The sequence below is a fragment of the Orcinus orca genome, chromosome 18 (assembly GCF_937001465.1).
Source record: "Orcinus orca chromosome 18, mOrcOrc1.1, whole genome shotgun sequence".
NCBI lineage: Eukaryota > Metazoa > Chordata > Mammalia > Artiodactyla > Delphinidae > Orcinus > Orcinus orca.
In genome coordinates this window covers 75,615,111-75,634,562 of record NC_064576.1, presented here as the reverse complement: position 1 = coordinate 75,634,562, position 19,452 = coordinate 75,615,111, and the positions used below count along the sequence as shown (strand labels likewise).

At 50.7% G+C, this 19,452-nt stretch overlaps 1 protein-coding gene across 5 annotated transcripts in view; it reads right to left on the bottom strand.

Annotated features, from left to right (window-relative positions):
- Positions 1-19,452, bottom strand: part of SPATA13 (spermatogenesis associated 13) — a 263,660-nt gene that overhangs the window by 31,447 nt on the left and 212,761 nt on the right. For all 5 annotated transcript variants that reach the window (XM_033409367.2, XM_049701303.1, XM_033409371.2 and 2 more), the window contains 2 exons: positions 18,197-18,562; positions 16,390-16,534 (listed from right to left, as the gene is read on the bottom strand). In XM_033409367.2, the coding sequence (XP_033265258.1) occupies positions 16,390-16,534; positions 18,197-18,562 (511 nt within the window). The remainder of the gene's footprint in view (positions 1-16,389; positions 16,535-18,196; positions 18,563-19,452) is intronic.

The window sequence follows — 19,452 nt, the reverse complement described above, 5'->3', positions numbered from 1 at the left end:
TTCTTTTTTTTCCTTTGGCTGTGTTGGGTCTTCATTGCTGTGCCCAGGCTTTCTCTAGTTGCGGTGAGTGAAGGCTACTCTTTGTTGCAGTGAGCGGGCTTCTCATCACAGTGGCTTCTCTTGTTGTGGAGCACAGGCTCTAGGCACGTGGGCTTCAGTAGTTGTGGCTCGTGGGCTCTAGATCGTGGGCTCAGTAGTTGTGGCACGTGGGCTTAGTTGCTCCCAGACCAGGGCTTGAACCCGTGTTCCCTGCATTGGCAGGTGGATTCTTAACCACTGCACCACCAGGGAAGTCCAGGTACAGGTTTTCCTACATGGCCACCTTCTGATATTGGGCAGAAAGATCACCAGCACTGGATAGCTACTCAGCAACAAATGTTTCCCAGCTGTTGCTGCTTCACCAAAGCTGCAGCCTCCCTGCATGGTTCAGAGATGTCCTTAACCTGGGAAGATTCTAGAACTTCCCCTCTTTTCTAGGCTTGGGTAAGGCCCCACTACCAAGAGCTACAGGACAGACACAGGGCGGCAGGCGGCCCCGAGGACAGTCATGCTGTTCTCCGGCCCAGCACTACTGCCAATTTCAGAAAATGAGCTCAAGGTTGGGTGCACGTCAGAACCGAGGAAGCCCCTGCCCTCGGCTGGACTGAGCCCCAGCCCAGACCCCCACCTGAGCAACAACGCCCCAGAATCAAGAGGAACACAGCGAGGGCTCTGAGTATACTCCCCCGCTGTCCCCGTTGCTGACACAGGGCTGCAGTTCCCAAAGCTGCACTGGGGGCATTTCTGAACAGGAAGTAATCAGCTACATTTGCCATCAGCTACTCAGACCCACATTCCCTTGTCTATTAGCATAAATAATGGAGTATCCAGAGGGATGCCTTTATTCTAAATGGATTAAAGACAAACATTAGTACTAATCTACAGGTCACAGTTATGTCATTTCCCAGAGAAACATAAGAAAACACCACCAGAGACAGTCAACGCAACACATAACGTTTTCTAGCACATACTGACGTAGAACTGTAGACCCCGTTTCGGTAAGCTGCCTGCCCGAGGATGGCTAAGGTAGGCTCCATTTAGGTCTTCCTGAAACAGCGTGCAGCAGCCAGCCTCCTGAACGCAGAGGGGAGGGCCCATCACTTAGACACAGGAAACGGAGCGGGGGAAACACGAACAAGCCGTTGAGAGCCAAAGGCAGAGGACGAAGAGGTGTGTCTTCAAAGCGATTGCTCTTTCACCCGAGGTACCGTGTGCCTATCCACCCTAACTGATGGAAGATGTGCTCTCAATGCCTTAGTGAACCCTCCCATCTACCCCACCCCATGCCCCCCACTCCAAAACCGCCCCAAACAAGACAGTGGTCCTGGGCTCTGACTACAACTTTTAGACTAATTCAGAAACAGATACAAAATTGTCCTTTAAACGATAAGGTACCATCTCTGTGTTAAGACGATAAGGTACCATCTCTGTGTTAAGACGGAAGCCTTCCCTGTCTTCTATAAACAACCATGTGGGGCTTCCATCCTTCAAGGCCTGGGACACATTTCACTTCTTTTCTGCATTTATTTGTCTTTGGATCCTTAGCATATGGTTCAAACCTAACAAGAGCAAAACAAGGTAATGGATGAATTTCACTTCTTTCTTTGTTGTAATCAAAGGCAACTATTAGGGTGTGGACTTAAAAACTGACACATGGGTAAACTTCTGTGCACATAAATGAAATAGCTTTGTGCTCTGTTCCTGCAACAGCACAGTGCCTGGGAGACAGCCAGTGGGACGGACCAATGCGGGCTTTGGGGTCTGTCTGGCCTGCTTTGATCGCTGGCTTCACTCTCTAGGACTCAGATCTCGATTAGCGAGCGAGTAAAAAGCACGGCATGCTTTTAAGCCTCAGATTCGGAATGTCCGCAAGACCAGTGACACGAGCGGAGGCTGGGTGCTTGGTGGTGGTTTGCTCCATGTTCAGTTCTCTTGCTCTCTTTCCCCTGACTTTTAATGTTCTTTCTTTTCCTTTTTTTTAATTTATTTTATGGACGTATAGTTGATTTACAACGTTGTGTTAGTTTCAGGTGTATGGCAAAGTGATTCAATTGTACATGTATATATAAATATTTTCTTTTTCATATTCTTTTCCATTACGGTTTATTATAGGATACTGAATATAATTCCCTACTCTTTTCCTTATAAAAAATCCAATGTCTTAGACTTGGCATTAGACACATGATATTTTAAAAACTTTTTTAGCTCTGTAGTTTAGAATGATTGGAACAAATACACATCTTAGAATCGAGAAGCTTTTAAATGTTAGAAGATGAGAATTTCAAGAGTTTGCTGGAAAAACGTTAAAGAAACGTTATGATGTTTTTCTGAGACAGGAACTAGAACACTGTGTTCCTTTAAAAAAAAAAAAAACAACTCTTGATTCTGGGCACTGATAAGGCTGAGACAGCAGCTAAGCGCTGCTGAAGCCCACACACCTCTCAGACATGCAGGCCTGCGGTCTAAGGCCCTGGTGTCTGTATCTGCAGGGCCTGTGCCTGCAGACAGAACCCTTTCCTGGCTCTAAATCGGTCTGACCGTGGAGTCCACGTGGTCTCACGGTGTGGTCAGCAGGGAGAGATTTTAGCCAGGACGGTGTCAGGAGGCAGGAAGACACCCACCTAAAGACAAGAGAACAGAATCATCTTGTTTCACAGATAAATACACCCAGCGCCCGCCATCACTGGCAGGAGAGCGTGAAGCGGGCTGGAGATGGGAGAGCCCAGACCCGACGCACGTGCACACCTGACCATCAGGGCTCGATGTCACCGACCCTTCAACCAGCCGCCCGAGAGCTCCGCTACGATCACCCTCCACAGGTCCTGAGCAAGGATGATCTGACTAAACATTTTCTCTGTGATTCACCATTGAAAGAAAACTTTGGAAAAGCAGACGCAGAAAGAGCTCATTCAAACAATAAGAGATCAGACAAGGTTTGGTTAAAATAATCTCAAGGCATCACACACACCCTTCAACACCTGCCATTCCTTTTCTTTTCTTCTTTCCTTTTAACAAAAAGTTGAGAGGCGTCTCTGGGTGATAACGATCAAGAGAGTCAACAGAAAACATTCATTCCAGTTACCTTCTTTTTTCCTATAACCTGAGTGTTTGCATTTTAGATCAGTTTAACCTATATTTGGATAATAATTAAACAGAATATTGTTCCATATGGACTCCTGGTGCCCTAGGGCCTTACCTATTAGATTAAGTGACTTGTCAAAGGTTAAACTGCTTGTTAGCGCAGTTGAGTTAGGAACTCAGAACTCTGGTTGCGAACACAGCTCACCAATCATCACTATCCTTGTCCCCAGAACAATCAGTGCTTCTCTTTAGGTCTCTGTAATAATTTACTGCACACTTACTGTGTATCAGGTCACTCTCACCCATCTGTGGGATGGACAACAGTAATATTTCCTATTACAGACGAGGACATTAAGACTTCGAGGTTAAATAACTTGGCAAGGTCACATGGCTGGTCAATAGATGACTGGGACTCCACTGTTTTTTTGACCCAAAGGCTGGTTCATAATAAAATTAACTTTCATAACAATTATTAGAATAGAACAACGCCAGAATAACAAGAAGTAGGATCAACAACCACAAAAAACTAAGGCAAAGGGAAGAAACCTATATTCTTTGTCTTGACCAAGTAAAAAATAAAATTAAGGTCTTAATGGAGTTATTAACTTCACTGCAAGACTTAAAAAAAATATGCTTCAGTAATTTCTTACAATTTATTTAATTTAAAAACATCAGAGTTGAAATGGCATAAACCCTTATGATTAAACTGCCCCCAGTTCCTTCATGTTGGGGTATTAGAACAGAACTCTAGATCAAGGAATGGAACTTTCTGGTGTATATTTAACAGACTATTTCTTTCAAAAATATTTAGTACAAATGAACATTCACACAGTCAATTAACGAGCTTTCAGATATGGTAATGTAAAGCCAAAATAGTTTTTTTAATATGATAGCAAAACAGTTTTTAATTAGCCCTAGCACTTATGGGAAATTTTTGGCCATCAAATCAGAAAACCAACACCAATAAACAAAATCGATAAAATTCCTTCACACTCACACATAAGGTCTGGACTCCCCGCACAATCTTGCAGACACCCTCCTGCATCCTGGCTCTGCCCGCTCACTGAACTGAAACCGCTTTTCTCAAAACCCACAAGTTCCTAATTGCTGCTGGAGCCATGCGTATGGTTCAGAGCATCCGACTTCGCCCTGGGCACAGGTGACATCATAACCACCACCTCCCCGGAGCCCAGCATCCTTGGACATCTGGACACCTCTCACCTGTCTGGCTACTCCTTTTCTTTCCTTTTTTTTTTAAAAAAACAGAGTCACAGATTTATTTATTTATTTATTTTGGCTGCATTGGGTCTTTGTTGCTGTGCACGGCTTTCTCTAGATGCGGTGAGTGGGAGCTCCTTTGTTGCAGTGCACGGGCATGGGCTTCTCCTTGCGGCCGCTTCTCTTTGTTGTGGAGCATGGCCTCTAGTTGCGTGGGCTACAGTAGTTATGGCACGCAGGCTACGGTAGCTGTGGCACACGGGCTCAGTAGTTGTGGTGCACAGGCTTAGTTGCTCCACAGCATGTGGGATCTTCCCGGGCCAGGGCTCGAACCCATGTCCACTGCATTGGCAGGCGGATTCTTAACCACCGCGCCACCAGGGAAGCCCCACTCCTTTTCTATCTTCTTTGTGGATTCCTTTCTTTACTGGCTCCCAAATGCTGACCCTCTTTTCTCACTCCACACACACCCTGGATGGTACCCCTCCCTGCATCAGCTTTGAGAGCCAATCACTTGCTGTTGACTCCCCAGTTTCCCCTCTAGCCTGGGCCACCTCCTCCTGAGACCCTCATGGTGAAGGCCAGGGGATAAGATCTCCACCTAGCTGTCCCACCTGCGCCTCCAACTTCAATGCCTGGAACAGACCCAAGCCCCCCACTCGTGTGCTTTTCTCCTATGCTCCCCCCATCACCGGGGCACTGGGGTGTCTGCCCCCCAAACATCCGGACAATTGTTCGACCTCCACGTCTTCGTTTTTCCAGGAGAACCGTCGTGTTTCTAGTTCAGGGCTCTGCCCACTGACTGCCTCCTCTGTCCCCAGGCAGGTCCACAACCTAGCCAGTGACATCACCAAAATGCAAACCTGACCATCCCACTCCACTTAAAACCCTTCTGCGGCTCCTGGTTGCCCCCAGGATAAAGTCTGACCCCCTTCACAGGAGGCCCTGAATGGGCAGGCTCTGTCCGACTTCTGGTAGTCTGATCCCTCGTCTAGACCCGCCTCTCGACCCTGCCCCTCAGCTCATCTCGCTACAGCCTCAGGGGCTGCTGCAAGGCCTCCCACCAGGTAGTCCGGCTGCCTGAAAGGCCCAAGTCAAAAACATGACACATGCATCATGCCCAGAACACCTCAACTTCAACGTACAAAGGTGCAGCTGATTCACCTCCGTTATCATCGAGGACCAGAGGTCTCCCCCTGTGATCATTCTGCATGTCACACCCATGAGGCGTCAACTACGATCGCCAGTTCTGGATGCTTTAAAGCAATGACCAGAAGCGTTCTGAGTACAGATTCCCTGATTTTCCCATGTTTTACAGCTCTCAATTTTTATCTGACTGAAAACAATTTTTTAGCAATTCACCTTGATTAAGCCTCTTCAAAGTGTTTAGTTTTCATAAATATGAATCTCTTTTGAGTCTCATATTTACATTTCATTGGTTTATGGAGCTGAACTAGTTCCGTGACTACAGTAATGACTACAGCTGCCAGAGCTAGCTTGGAGCCATGGCCTTGACTCCCAAGAAGGACACAACTCCACCCATGAGAGTGGCATAGAGGGCGCCGTCCCCCCAAGAGAGCCCTGGGCAGGTGCAGGCCTTGTCCGCACCAAGGACACTTCCATCTGATGAGCGCATGGCTGGGTTAAGAAAGTTTCTGAGGGTGACCCAAACCTGGGTTTCTCAAGTTTCTCTCCTCTGGCTCCTACACTCCCCACATGCTGTTCCCCTGACATCTGGGACCGTTTGCTGCTAGGGCTTCAATGCTTGCACCTGGACAAACGTCTCCTCCAGCAAGAAAATACAAAGAAACTTGCGGGACTAAAAATAACTTCATGCATGTGCAGTTGGGACAAATTATGGACAAAAAGATACAAAAGACTAAAAAAACTCAACTGCCGCTTTTGAAGAGCCTGGAGCAATGGCAAGGCACTGCACATGCCCCCTGCCCTGAGCACCACCTAAGCGGTGGGCCAACTGCCTAAGCCACCCCTCCAGCGCTGGACACACCCCTCCCCTCCCCCCGCCCCTCCGGGAATGAGGGAGCAGGGGTAACTGTTACTTGTTCTCAATCCCCCCTGCTGCAGCAGGGGCCCCAGTAAAGCCCTGCCTGAATTTCTCATCTGGCCTCTAATCAATTTCTATTGATTAAGGAGACCAAGAACCCTGGTCGGTATCACTCCCAGCCTGGAATACACCTTCTCTCAACAACACACTTCATCTAACTCCAGCTCAGCCTTCAAGTCTCAGCTGTGACATCATTTTCTGGGGAAAGCCTGGGGACTCCCCAGATGGAATCTGCCTGCTCTGCGGTTACACTCACCTCCTTTGCTGTTGCAGTGTATTTCCGGGTCTGGACACCAGCCGGGAGGTTCCATGAGCTCAGTCTCTGGCTTCTGGGAGCAGCCAGCCTCCACAAAGTGCCTCACTTATCACAGGGCTCATACTGATATAAACGTATGTGTTACACAACAGCAGGTGTGTGTGTTCAGTGGATCAATACAAACGAGGTGTCTCCTGACCCAAGAGCATACTAAAAGCTCAAGTCAGAAAGGCTTCCGCGCACCTTGGACGCATCCTGAAATGCCACTGTTTGACTATGTCCTAATGGCACGTCCTACGTCATTTCCTAATGATATTATCAACTTCATAATGAGGTTGGATAAACTGGCCTTTACACCCAATACTAGTTCCTAAATGCAGGAAAGTAAATAAGCACATACATAAGGAGATCTCTCCATGGCTGAGAAAATACATCTCTGCACAAAACCAAACAGAGCGACTGGAAGTTGCGGGCGGGGAAGGATATCCCGAGTGATAACCTTAGTTGCCCTTTGAAACTACTGGGCTTTAAAGACAGTGGACCGTCTTGACACACGCTTTTTTCCCGTAGACAAACCAGCCTGAAAGCTGTGTGGGAACCTTCACCAGAGGAAAGCCAGGCTGGCGTGCGGGCTGCGCGGGGGCAGCGGGCGGCAGTTGCGGGAGGCTCGCAGGCATCTCCCCCCGCCCCGCGTGCAGGACCCCAGGCCCTCCAGCGCCGCGGACGTGCGGCCGCTCCCCCCGGGGCCCCGGCGGAAGGCAGCGCCCGTGCGGGGCTCGGGAGTTTACGGGTCCACCCGAGAGAGGTCGCCGGGCTCATGATGGGCTAAGTGGGACCGGCGCGGCCCGGCCCCCCGCGGGAGCTCCCGCCCGGCCTTTCCGCGGACACGGACGGAGGAAGCAGGAACCCACTCGGGGGGACACCTGCCATCCCTTTTCAGACCTGGACGCGTCTCTAAAACGGGCCTCAGTGTGTCCTCGGCGAAAGGAAAAAGGCAGCATGCTGGATTTCTCGTCATTAAGTTCATTAGTTTGGAAATTTCTAAGTTATCCAATTCCCCACCCTTATCTCTAAATTGATATTCTCGTGGTAGACCCTGATCAATGGCAGTGCGGTCTGTAGCATTGTTTTCTTGCTTTCTCACTGACAGCAGAACTAGGAATTTTTAAACCTCAGAGTAGGTTTTCAAAATACCTCCTCCCCCCAGCAACACTGGCCGGTTCACACATCGGTGGCCACTTGTGTAACTTGGGTTATTCTTTTATAGAACAAGATATTCATATGCATTATGCCCTTAAGGACTGGATTTTTTGGTTGTTTCCTAACGAAAATATAATGTACACAGGTGGTTATGAGTTAGAGTTTTACAGCGCCATGGGTGACAGCTTCAATGATGACATGATTCTGCTGCAGATCCAGCAATTCTGGCCCAGGTCACTGGAGGGCTACACTGGTTTAACATGATCCTCTTTCCTAGCGTGCAAAGTGACTATATTCATAAGAAATAAAGATGTGGAAAAAAAATCAAATCAAGCAATCATTTGAGTAATTTTGAATTTTTTTTTTTATTTTATTTTTTGGCCATGCCACACGGCATGTGGGACCCTAGTTTCCCGACCAGGGATTGAACCCACGCCCCCTGCATTGGAAGCGCGGAGTCTTAACCACCGGACCGCCAAGGAAGTCCCTTTTATTTATTTATTTTTTAATTTTATTTTTTTGGCCACTCCACACAGCATGTGGGACGAAATACTTTAAAAAGCCATAAAGAGTCCATCAAGTCAACTCACGTTTGTGTCTCCCCAGAAAGTCATTTTCTCTATTTTTTATAATAAGTTTTCATTGGACCTAATCCTGTCATTTTCTTTCCTCTGTGGTTCGGCATTATTACAAAATAATACTTTTTGGTTGAGTAAAAGCCTTATTGAAAATGTAACAAATATATTTTTTAAATGGCATACGCAAATCTACCGGTTCAGTGGCATGCTATATTCCTTTGCTTGTGACCCATTAAGATTCCATCCAGGGCTTCCCTGGTGGCGCAGTGGTTGAGAGTCCTCCTGCCGATGCAGGGGACACGGATTCGTGCCCCAGTCCTGGAAGATCCCACATGCCCCCGAGCGGCTGGGCCCGTGAGCCATGGCCGCTGAGCCTGCGTGTCCGGAGCCTGTGCTCCGCAACGGGAGAGGCCACAACAGTGAGAGGCCCGCGTACCACAAAAAAATAAATAAATAAAATAAAAAAGATTCCATCCAGCTAAGGAAACTGGATGTTGTTCTTTCTGGGAGACAGTTAAGACAATCACTTTGTTTACATCACAGAAGAAAACTAATCTGAACTCGATGCATGGGATGGGTAGAAAGAGAAGCATGAGTAGACATGAAAATAAGAATTTTGAAGGGCGATCAAATCTGACGTCTGATCAGAACAGGTAGACTAGTTACGAGAGGAAAGATGGCAGGAACGGAAATAAGTATGGGAAAATCAGGCTGCGATGGAATAAGCTGCCTTGGATGTAAGAGAAAACATCATAAAAGGCAGCAAAGGTAGTTCCCTAGGAGAAAGTCAGCACTGCACAGGCACACTTGCTCAGACCCAAGGAAGAGCACAAGGGGCACAAGACCCAAGGGGCACAAACACTATCGCCAACAAAGCCACAGGGTTTTTATAGGCTGGCACCCTCCCAGCCGTGAACTTGAGAAAAGCACTTCTGAGTACCACTGTGATTCATGGTGGAATTCTATTATTCCAACACCACACCCGTGCAGTGGGTAAGCGTGACCAAGGATTGCTCCATGTAATAAGCTCTCGTCAGCGACATATGGGCCAGGGAGGAGGTGAGACAAGAGCTCTAAACAAAGCCAGAGAGAAGTAGCTGGTTCTGGAAAATAGCCCAGCACCGTGCTGCAAAGTTCTGAGGAGGACCTCACGTTCACCTAAAAGGATTAGGTCTTCATTTCTTAAGAAAAGTTAAACTGCTAATGGTCACATTTCTACATTTTGAGAAAATGTTAGTTGTGGGCACTTCTGGGATTTGGAGGTTTTGACAACACTTGACCAGGGCGGAGGAAACACCCTTTTCATTATTTTTAAAACCTTTTATTCTATGAAATTGCAAACGAACATGAAAGGAGAGAAATTATATGATGAACCCAGAAGGATCAATATTTTATAATTTTTCCCAACTAGTTCCCAATAATATTGGGGATATTTTAAAGCAAATCTCCCATGTATCATTTCGTGCAACAAATATTAGTACGTACCCAAATGAACAAGAACTTAACAAGGACTTAACTACACTACCATTAACCCTATGAACAAAATTAACAATAATTCCTTTTCTGAATACTGATTCCATGTGAAAATGTCCCCCCTTGTCTCGAAATGACCTTTTCACAGCCGGCTGGTCGGTATCAGAATCCAAACAAGGTTCCCACACACGGCATTTACTAAACGTAACTCAGATCAGACCGAACCTGTCCCCCTGGGCGGCACGCACCAGGGATCGTGCCTTCAACACACGGGCTCCTGAGGCGGGGCGGCCACTCCAGCACGTCGGTGGGACGGGCACCCAGGGCTGCCCACTCATAAGGCAGCTGAGAGGCCAGCTCTCGGAAGATGAAGAAGAAGGGGTGCAAGTCTGGGGACAGAAACGCTGGAGCCGGTGTGTCAGGTCCTCACCCTCCCCTGGGCTTACCTCCCAAACCAGATCATGGACGTGGCAGCTACATTATGATCAACCTGCTGCTAATCTCCCTGGGCCCAGGGAGCCAGCGGGAGAGGCTTCTGTTTCAAGGAGTCCAGGACCCCATGGAGGTGGGATGTCCACCTGGGAAAGTGGGCGTGGCTTCTGCCCTAGGCAGCAGGGCCTGCTCGGTCACTGGGACAGTGTGACCCACCTGATCTCCGGCTGCGCTTCACTTACACAGGGTCCCTGGGGGACAAAACTGATGAGGGGCTCCGTGAAGGTACTGCTTGACTCGTGTAGCGGGAAATGGCCAACTCCGGTGAGCAGAGGGCGCACCTGAGCCACCACCACAGGGAGTCGAGGGACCTCACTCAACTCCCAGATCTAAGTCGGTTCCAGACTCAGGGCCTCCTCATGGAGCAGAAGCCAGGTGACCTTGGGGTCCGGGGTCCCATTACTGCAACTCTTCCTTCGAGCCCTCCTGTCACTTCCCTGGTGCCCCCGGAAACGGAAGTCCCTCCAGCAGTAAAATCTAAGCGATACTCTGGCCTCAGTGAGGGGTGAGCCTGTGTGGATTCACGGTCAGAGCAAATGGCTTTTCTGAGGAGCCACTGGGGGAGCTTGGAGAGAACAAAATGGGTTCGTGGACGGCTCTGGGGAAGGGGTGTGATTGGATACGTCAGAATACACTCAAAGCACGGGAAATCATCTGTCCCACAGGAATCCCACAGCAAACGAGGCTGTCTGACAACCGTGTGACATTATGTCCCACGGGGCAAATGTCCATCTTGGTTCCTGGTCGTCTTGATGCTGACTCAGTGGGTTAAAAAAATAAAATGGCTCTGGTGGCAGCCACAGACGCCAAGCCTGGGCTAAACCACAGGGTGTCCCCTCAACAGAGTTAATGATATGGTTCCTTGAAGGACCCAGACGGCTACTTGTGGGGAGTTGATTACAATGGGCCCTTTCCATAACAGAGGGGTGGATGGTTTGTCCTTACTGGAAGAGACACTTATTCTAGATTCGGATTTGCCTGCTGGAATCTCCCCGGAGAGAGGGTGATGTTCACCATAGCCCAGAAACGAAGAGGGCAACGCAGGGGTTTGGGATCACTTAATAATACATTGACAAAGTATTTTATTTCCATCCGGTAACTCAGCTCTGTCCAAACTGAATTTCTTCCCCCAAGAGAGAAGTACTTCCGCCAGAGCCCCAGCCCTGGCCCCGCTGACTCAGAGGGAAGGACCGGCTTTCAAGCTTCCTCGTGCTCTGGAAAATGAGCGCCCAGGGAACACATGGGTGACTTCTGTGGTCGCCGCCACCATCGTTTCCCAACTGGACCAACGCAATAACCTTCCAATTAGCCTCCTTCCTCTGCCCTTTCTCCCCAGACAGCCTTCCTCTCTGAAGCCCAGCTGGCAACGGCTTCCCGTTTCACTCAGAATAACCCCGACCGCTTCTCGAGACCTGCGACGCCCCTTCTATCCAGCTTCTCTCTAACCTCCAGGCTGCGCCGTCCGCTCCCACCCGATTCCCGAGCTCCAGGCACCCCTGCCTTCTCGCTGAACCTCAGGCACACCAAGCTCCTGCCTGCGTCAGGCATCTGGTGCTCCTTCTGCTGGGACCTCTCCTCCCTCAGATCTTCCAGGTCTCGGCTCCAATGTCACCTCTTAGGGACACGAGGTCGCCCTCCACCTTGTCCAGCTTCACCTTCTCCAGAACGGTCATCAGTGCCTGAGCTAATCCTACTTACCCACTTCCTGAATCTGTTTAAATGCTGGAATGTAAACGCTTTGGGATGCTTTAATCTCTGCTGTTCTCCAAGGTGAAGGTGGTGTCTGGCTCAGAGCTGATGCGCAGCACTTTTTTTTTTTTTTTTTTTTTGTAGATTGACTGATTTTTGACTAAGAGAGGGGAATAGAGGAGACCGTGGTGACTCTAAACAAGTAGAGCCAGTACCAGCTGAGAGCCTGGAGTGAAGGCTTGGAGCGCCTCAGCTGGCAAAGACCAGCACAGGCAGGGCTCGGGGCAGAGGCTCCGGAGCAAACGATGGGGTCAAGTTGGGCAGAGTCAGAAGTAGCACGTGTGCCTCACAACCAGAGGCAGAGAAGAGAAGCATCCTTTCCTGGCATCACGTGTGCATGTACACACAATATTTATGTATTTTCTATTTCCTTTCCTCCACCTCTTTCCACTATGGAAAGGTGTGTTGCCTGGACTTACTTCTGGGCATAAACACTGACGAGGCTTTGCAGTGGGGCTGGAGCACAGATGCAGGTACTCAGAGGCCCTGGACTTGGGAGACGTTTGCAGTTACTGGTGAGCCTCTGGGTTGTTTCCCTCCACGAAGGAGTGAGAGGGTTTTAATTAGACGTGGAATAGGTGCGTCATTGTTAAAACGATGTTCTTTTAAAAATGAATACCCTCGTGCTTCCCTGGTGGCGCAGTGGTTGAGAATCTGCCTGCCAATGCAGGGGACACGGGTTCGAGCCCTGGTCTGGGAGGATCCCACATGCCGCGGAGCAACTAGGCCTGTGAGCCACAACTACTGAGCCTGCGCGTCTGGAGCCTGTGCTCCGCAACAAGAGAGGCCGCGACAATGAGAGGCCGGCGCACCGCGATGAAGAGGGGCCCCCGCTTGCCACAACTAGAGAAAGCCCTCGCACAGAAACGAAGACCCAACACAGCCAAAAATAAATAAATAAATAAATAAAATTTAAAAAAAAAACAAAAAACAACGAATACCCTCTACCTGCTTTATCTTTCTTTACGGTGTGCCACCTGCCATGTAACAGTTCCTTGTTAATTTATCATCCCCGCACTAGAAGGTGTGTGAGGTAAAGGGCTTTGCTGTGCTCATGGCTGTCACCTGGCACATGGCAGGTCCTCAAAAGACACTGAATGAATGAATGAACAAATGGGGCATCTGTCCAGAATCTATTTCTACTTCCAACACCACTTGGATTTCCTTTGGGGGAACGACCTCCCCTCCATCGTGGTCAGGGAATCCATGCACCTGCCTCCTTGTACCAAAGACAAGGGGTCCATCCCTGGAGGACCCCATCCTCCACTCTGTCCCAGTGCCCCCAGGTGGTGGACACGTCACCTGAGCTGGGGAGTTGAACCCCATCCTGGGACTTTGCCTCTTGAGCGACTTCAGAGGCAAAGACGGACAGACTGGCCTTCCTCGGCTCCTTGCATGTGGCTCCCCGACTCCCAGGAGCAACCCCGACTGCCATCCACTTCCTAGACAGGCTCCCGTCCACTTCCTAGACAGGTTCCCAGACACCCCATCAATTCTGGGAACACCTGACACCCTTCCAAGACATTCTCTTTTGCTCCAACTAGGTAGAGTCAGTTTTTGTTGCTTCTCAACAAAAGAACACTCAACTCAAAACAAAACACAGAAGGTGCAGAAATAAGCTGTTTGTATGAGTACAGGGTTAGAAGAAAACCCATCTATATTCCTACCCGCCTAACTACACTATTTTCACTTTTGCATATTCTTGGTAAACCTTTGACCACATGTGTACACGCCGTATACGGCTGCAATCATGGTATGTTATGGGTTGAATTGTGTCCCCCCCGCGCCAAAGGATGCTAAAATTCTAACCCCCAGTACCAGTGACTGTGGTCTTATCTGGAAACAGGTCTCAGTAGATGATCAAGCTGAGATGCGATCATCAAGGTGGGCCCTGATTCAACAGGACGCCGCGTGAAGACGGAGGCAGAGGTGAGGGAGATGCATCCAGATGCCGAGGAACAGGGGACCCAAGGCCGCCAGGAGCCAGGAGAGAGGCCGGCAGAGGGTCCCCCTCAGGCCTCGGGAGGAACTCACCCTGCTTCCAGCCTCTAGAACTGAGACAATTCATTCCTGCTGTTTAAGGCACCTGGTCTGTGGTACTTTGTGACGGCAGCCCTAGCAAACTAATACAACATTATTTCCCTTTTTCTCACTTTAATATTACATCGGTCATTTTCCACATTGCTACGGGCTTTCCCTAACGATGCTGTAAACTGTTTTGAAGTGGTCGCCCATATGACACTAGACTATCCCACTGAAAGTGGACATTTCCATTGTTTCAACTTTTTTTCCATCACCAGTAACGTTCTGAAGGCATCGTGTGCTTGCAGCCTTTTCTCTCCTCTTGGACAACTTTCTCGCATCACCAGACGCTGATGACTGGGCTAGAGAGAAGTAACTGCTGTGCAGAAAGATGACGGTGCATTTGTCTCCAAGGGTCCCCAGGGCAGTGGGTTTTGAATTTGGAATGTAATGAATGTTGCCGTATGTGAAGGGAAGGAAGGTGAATCTGGGCAGAGCGAGCGGAGAGCCGGGCGGTGAGGGAGCGCCGGAGGAGATGCGAGAGCAGCAGACCATGGCGGGCAGGCGGCAGAGAGCCTGCAAACTCGCTTAAGGGGCTGGGACTCCATTCCAGTGATGCCGGGGAAAGCTCACAGGGAAACAGCAGTAAGAACTGAACAGGAACTCTGACCAGCATGGGCGGAAGCCTGGCCTGAGGAGGTGGGGAGGGGGCCGGAGGGCAGGGGCCCCGGGACGGGGTTGGGGGGGCGGGGAGTGCAATGCCAGGGGCCCCACCTGCTCGGCCGAGAGGACCACAAAAGCAAGAGATGCTCGAAAACTTCCTCGGCCTCCAGCCGCCCCCCCAGTTCCTCTTTCCTTTTCACCCTGTCTGACGAGAGTCCAGCCCGGATTCCTGCTGAGGCAGAAGCCAGGCGGCACCATGTGGAGGACAGACATTCCCTCACCCTCACCGTTCATGCCTCCCTGACCGCCCAGCACCAGGCGCGGCCCTCCCAGGACACCCTCTGCCACCATTTCCGGGTCACAATCCATCAGCGACCTTCCCGTCACCATCTCCATCCTCTCGTCACCTTCTCCATCCTCCATCCTCTTCAGGGGGAGGATGACTGGGGCCTCACCCCACCTGTTCCCTTTCTCTTCTCCACCCTCTGTGGTCCCCCCTCCACTCCCTCTCCCTGAAATGTAAAGACGCCGAGTGATGCCCTCGGCCTCCTTCAAGTCTCTGGAAAGAACACTCTTTAAATCCCGCCCCTTCTCGCGGCTCGGCTCCGGTCACCACCGTCACATGGAGGTCGTGCCCACTGGCCGGTGGGCGGCAGCACTGCCCAGAACCCAGGCGTCCGAGCGCCCCGTCCATCACTCACGCGCGCCGCGCGATGCTGCTTTTCACAGGTAGGACGGTGAACCCGGCAACCGAAGGTCTGGTCGTCGGCAGGCTGCTGTGTCTCTTTAGAGTCGCACAGCTCAGCGGTTAAAAACATGGGCCTGCAGTGAAAACTCTACCTGACTGCAGATTCAAGGCCCTTCTCTGCCACATCGTTGGGGGCTCCCTTACTTACACTTGGTCTGTAAAAGGAGGATGACAGCAACCGCCAGAGGTTCACGCGATCAGAGGAACTAAGCAGCGGAGCACGCGGGGCGGCCTCTGCCCCACGGCAAGCGCCCGTCCTATTCCTGCCCCGTGCGCCTGGCCAGGCCACTGTCCAGCCAGCGCGCTGGCTCGGACGTCAACGTGCTCTCTCAGGAACCTGAATCATTCCATGAATTCGGGTCAGCAGGTATTTACCAGGTAAGGACTCAGGTAGCATACGAACAACTCTATCAGATAAAAAAACTCCTCCGTGCTGCTCAAACAGTACTGGTGAACCTCAAACACCCAGAAAGAGCTTTGAAAGTCAGGTTAAGACAAATCCTCCCCGGGAGCCCATTCACGGTCAGGAGTTCATTCCTCCATGGTAGGAACTCGGTCCCCAGACCTTCTCAAGGTCAGGGTCGCCGTGATGGCTCAGAGCCCACAGGGCACCCTCCCTGGACAGGGGGCGATAAGCCGGCCCCTGCAGGGGCAGCTCCTGACACCCGGTGGGTCCTCCCCACCCCTGGCCCAGGGCAGGCGGACGGGGCGCAATGGCCCGGGCGCCTCCGTTGAATGGAAGCTGCCCTGTGGAGGCCTCCACCCCCATCTCCGGGAGCGGACCAGGGAGGCCCGCGACACTCACTGTTGGATGCTCTCATGAGCCGCCGGCGTCCCACGCGGTCCAGCCCGATGGGGGTGCTCTGGGAGAAGGCGCACGGCCGCAGCCGGGCCGACACCGCGCGGTAGGGCGGCACCTGGTGCGCGGGCACGGGCGGCCGGGCAGCTGGCTGCAAAGGAAAGGAGAGGCGGTGAGAAGGGGCAGGAAGTAGGGGCCCCGGGATCTCAGCATCCTCACCTCAAGCCTCTGATCACAGCCCGGGGCCCGAGCTGCGCAAGCTCAAGGACGACCTTCCTCTAACCGGAAACCCCAGTGCCGACCCCTCAGGGCATCACGTTTTGGCCACCTGCCAGGACACACCCCCGGGGGACACTCAGGAAAGGCCAGCGTGGAGCAGGGGAAGCTGGGGGAGGAAGTGGTGCCCCACCCCCGGCCCAGCAAGCCCCAGGGAAGCAGAGGCAACGCCAGCCACCCCCACCCCCGGCCTCCGCCCTACACCCACCGGCAGGCAGGGACCAGCATTTGTGGAGCACAGTTCTCATTCACCTAAACTAACAGGGCGGTGGAGCCTTGTCTACGAGGAGAGAGTTGGTTTTCCACAAATTTAGAATCATCCGTATGTCCTTGTGACCTTCCATATGAATTGTCCCTACAGCTACACTCAAGGCCAAGTTGGTCCCTGCTTTCCGTAGGTTTTCTCAGCATTTTTCTACCCAGTTCCCCAAATGAGCTTAGAGTGCACAAAATTATCTTACTCCATTTTCTTTTGGACGCTCTGAAATGAAAAAATGTCTGTAATGCTTTAGATCTCCCCTAGGCTGTGTTTCAAGTTAAAATAGATTACAGTTTGCTTTCGTTCAGAATTATTTCTTGTGTGGCACTGGTGACACACTGGTGAGCAGAGCCGCCTTCCAGAATTATTTCCTAGCATGCAGAGCATCTTAACACAACAAAAAGTTTGAGGTATTCTTCAACATAATTTGTTTTTTACCTTAAAAATTCAGTTCAGTTTAGTTCAATTAAGCAAGAGGTTTTTGGGTATTTGCTATAAATAAGCATTGTGCTGGGCTTATAGGGAGAATGTAAACATAAAATCCAATACCAATGTAGAATTGCCCTTTTAAGAGAATTTATGGGCTGTGGTATCAACTGGCAAGTTTAAAACAAAATGAAACTGGCACTAGTCATGTATGGTTCTGTGAACCCTGGACCATGGCTGGGGCATGAGTCTCACCAAATAATAGAAACTCCTTCAGAACAGGGCCTTTATTTAAATGTTTTGTAGCTTCAAAGGGCTCTCTGGGTAATTGATAAACACTTGTTGAATTACTAAAGTATACTAAGGGAATAACAGTAAGATTTTAACCTATTGTCAAAAGAGTTACGAAGCTGCAACTGACGTGCAAAGAGTAAGAAAATGGTAGAAAAAAATATTTTCTCATCTCTAGAAAAAAATTCGTTTATCTTTTTCGTATCTTTACATCTTAAGGATAAGCGACACTTTCTCTTTCCAGATTTCTTCTTTCAGGAAGCTCACTAAATATGCAAGGCTACTTTCCCCAGACGAGTCAGAACAAACAGCAAACCAGTTTCCCGTATTATTCAAGATCCCAGAAAGAGGATTAGTAAGAGACATCCAAATGTCAGTGGGTTAGTTCTAATTCATGCATGTTTTCAAAGTCAGGAAGAAAGGCTGTGAGCAGATGACGTCATCCTCGAGGCAGAGAGAAGAAAGGAAAGCGTTAAGTTTCCTGGTAAGTTTGCAGCCAGAGGACAGAGGCCAGGCGGCTGGAGGGCTGAGTGGCTTTGGTGGCAGCGCGCCCGGGCTTACTTGGGGCAGAATGGCCTCCCCCTCCTCCGCCTGGCTGCTCCCATAGAAGCCGACCCCGCCGATCACGGAGATGGGGCGTCTTCTCGGCGCCCCCCGGGGGCAGCCCCCAGCAGCGGTCTGGTCTGCAGGGTCGATGGGGGCCCCGCTGGGCTGGTGGTCACCGTCCTCTGTGTCCTCTTTCTGGGGGTCTACGGCGATCGCGTCTTCAGGGATGGACAGACTTAGGCTGACCGGCTGGCCGTAGTCAGAGAGTGGTCGGGGCCTTGACCTCCTCCCGGGTCCGCATCTCCTCCTGGGGACCCTCTGAGCCTCCAGCCTCTCTTCCTCTGTTGCGGAGGTCCGCCTCCAGGACCCCTCGGTCACAACCTTTTCAAATGCGGAAAAAGTTAGGTGAGGGTGACTTCCAGGAGGGTAAAGAAAAGGTACGAGCCAGACGTCCCCGACCCCTCTCCAGCCCCCCAAATTGTTTGCGTACCAGAAAGATGTGACCGAGACGTGGATGAGAAGAAGCAAACGTGTCTTTAATTGGAGGCTGAATTAAAACCCTAATTTCATTAGTGATGTTTGGTGACCCATGATGAGCCATGATACAAGATACTGAGAAAATCAGCACCACGGTGAGTTAATAAAAATGACTTTTAACTACAGCGGTGTCTCCCCCAATATACATAACAACAGGCAGGGTAAAGCAGGCCTGTAGGAGAAATGGCCCTAAGGCTGCACTTGGCAACCTGAGGCCCCTTCTCTCAGCTACATTCACAGACAGAAGGTGCTTCGAGAGGTTCAAGCCTGGGCTGCTCAGCACGGTACTCACACCTGGGGACTTAGTCTGCTGGGGCGAGCACTGTACCCGGGGCTCCAAGGACGAGATCAGCTGACTAACTGGCTGTGTGCGCTGGGACTGGTCACCACTAACCCTTTCAGCATCTCAGACTCCAGACTAGACAATCCCACAGCTGGAGAGTCTGCAGCCCTGAAGTCGGCAAGACTTCCTAAGTTTTCAAGTAACTTTTTCAGAGGCAAAAGGCAACGCACTAGGAGAAAGACCACGAGGTGTGGAAATGGGCAGACTTCTGTGTAAATCCGGCTGGGCTCCCAGCTGGCGCTGTAGGCCCAGGCAAGGTGCTTCAGGTCTGCAGGCCTGCTTCAGCCCCTGTCCCCTCCTGGGACCTGGGAGGATGAGCTGCGACCACGGTGAGTCAGAGGGCCACCTGCATCGGCCCTGGTGGATCGCTGCTCTTAAAACACTGCGCCAG